General features: G+C 38.8%; 2 protein-coding genes across 2 annotated transcripts in view; both read left to right on the top strand.

The window, feature by feature from the left end:
* Window positions 1-53: 53 nt before the first annotated feature.
* On the top strand, window positions 54-920 carry C9374_004071 (uncharacterized protein; the record flags this gene model as incomplete). The annotated part of the gene is made up of 1 exon (XM_044693670.1): window positions 54-920. One exon carries the CDS (start codon window positions 54-56, stop codon window positions 918-920), a length of 867 nt encoding a protein of 288 aa, XP_044549079.1.
* Window positions 921-1,237: 317 nt separating this feature from the next.
* The window catches only part of C9374_004070 (uncharacterized protein), a gene marked incomplete at both ends in the record, with an annotated part of 3,525 nt that continues 3,485 nt past the window's right edge, over window positions 1,238-1,277 (top strand). Inside the window, one exon of the mRNA XM_044693669.1 lies at window positions 1,238-1,271. Coding sequence (XP_044549078.1) covers window positions 1,238-1,271 — 34 coding nt within the window. The remainder of the gene's footprint in view (window positions 1,272-1,277) is intronic.

Here is a 1,277-nt window from a genome sequence, read left to right as displayed (position 1 = left end):
ATGATGATGGTTGTGAGGATCAAGAAGAAGCAATTTTAGGTGCTCCTGGTCCAATGAAGGACAAATTACGTCGTTTCAACACTGCTGATTCTCCTTCATATGTGCTAGCCCCGAATTTCTCTCATGAACAAGCAAACGTTGGGACTTTCAATGCACCAAGACAGGCAGCAAGTAGTAGTAGCTATCAAGAGACTCAAATCTATTCTCATACCCCTCCTCAACAAGGTGTATTAACCATCGCTGCTTGTGAGAATTGTTCTTCACAACCATCTGTTCTACAACAGCAGAACAATTTGGTTGCATCTACGGGAGCCTCTCTTGAGAATGATGTTCGTCATGATCAACTGGCTCAAACAGAGACACCACGAGTAGGGGGCTCTTCTCCAGTACTAATTGCAAGTGCTCGTTCTTTCAAAGACATGGAAACGTATATCCACGCAAAAGCTGCTAAACCATCATTGTTAGATTGGAATGACCTTCATAACTTTGATAAGGATGGATTTCAGATTCACAACCCCTCAGGTAACCCTTATCTTATGCTCACACTTGTGGAAATCACACAGAACGGTGGTTTTCAAACCGTTGGAGCTTTAAAACTTCCATTGTCTAAAACATGTGAAAGAACAAGTTTTTCCAATATATTCAGCAACATTCCAGACCTATCATTCCATAACAAAAACAACATCAAGATTATTGCCTATTTCAATGGTTGTGACACTCCGTTCCTTTTAAGGAGCCAAAAACATAAGGATGCCGATAATTTTATTGAATTGAAAGGATCAACAACGGATGTGTCCAAACAAAATCTTAACCGTCTGAAGACCACTGCGTTCGGAGATGTGGAAGATTTTAGAAACTTACCTTCAAAACCAGTGTTTATTCCTGTTTTACGTTTAAACGTGGTTCAGAAGAAACGTTAGATGGTTGAGTTGAACTCCATGCCAAGCAAAATGTTGAACACATTGCAATCATCACATGTTTTGAACTGTGACTGATTGGTGTGGGTTTAATATTATGTGTCAGCATGAGTTTGACAAACCATTCTTGTAAATAGTATGACATCAAACTTTTTGTACATTTGTATCCTCATGATTAAAATTCAACAACTCAAATTCAACGCATTATATTCTCCGTACTTCGCTCTGTAATACCTTCTTACAGTAACGACCGAAGCCACCTTAACCAAAGTACATGCAACAAGTGAGGCTTTGAAACATGTTGTTCATTTCAAAAAAAAATGTCTTCTTCGTCGATCATTGATCAAATCAAACGTACGT

This window comes from Naegleria lovaniensis (genome assembly GCF_003324165.1).
Source record: "Naegleria lovaniensis strain ATCC 30569 chromosome Unknown tig020, whole genome shotgun sequence".
Lineage (NCBI taxonomy): Eukaryota > Heterolobosea > Eutetramitea > Acrasida > Naegleriidae > Naegleria > Naegleria lovaniensis.
The sequence above is the reverse complement of the archived record's forward strand: the minus strand, read 5'-3'. Positions and strand labels throughout refer to the sequence as shown.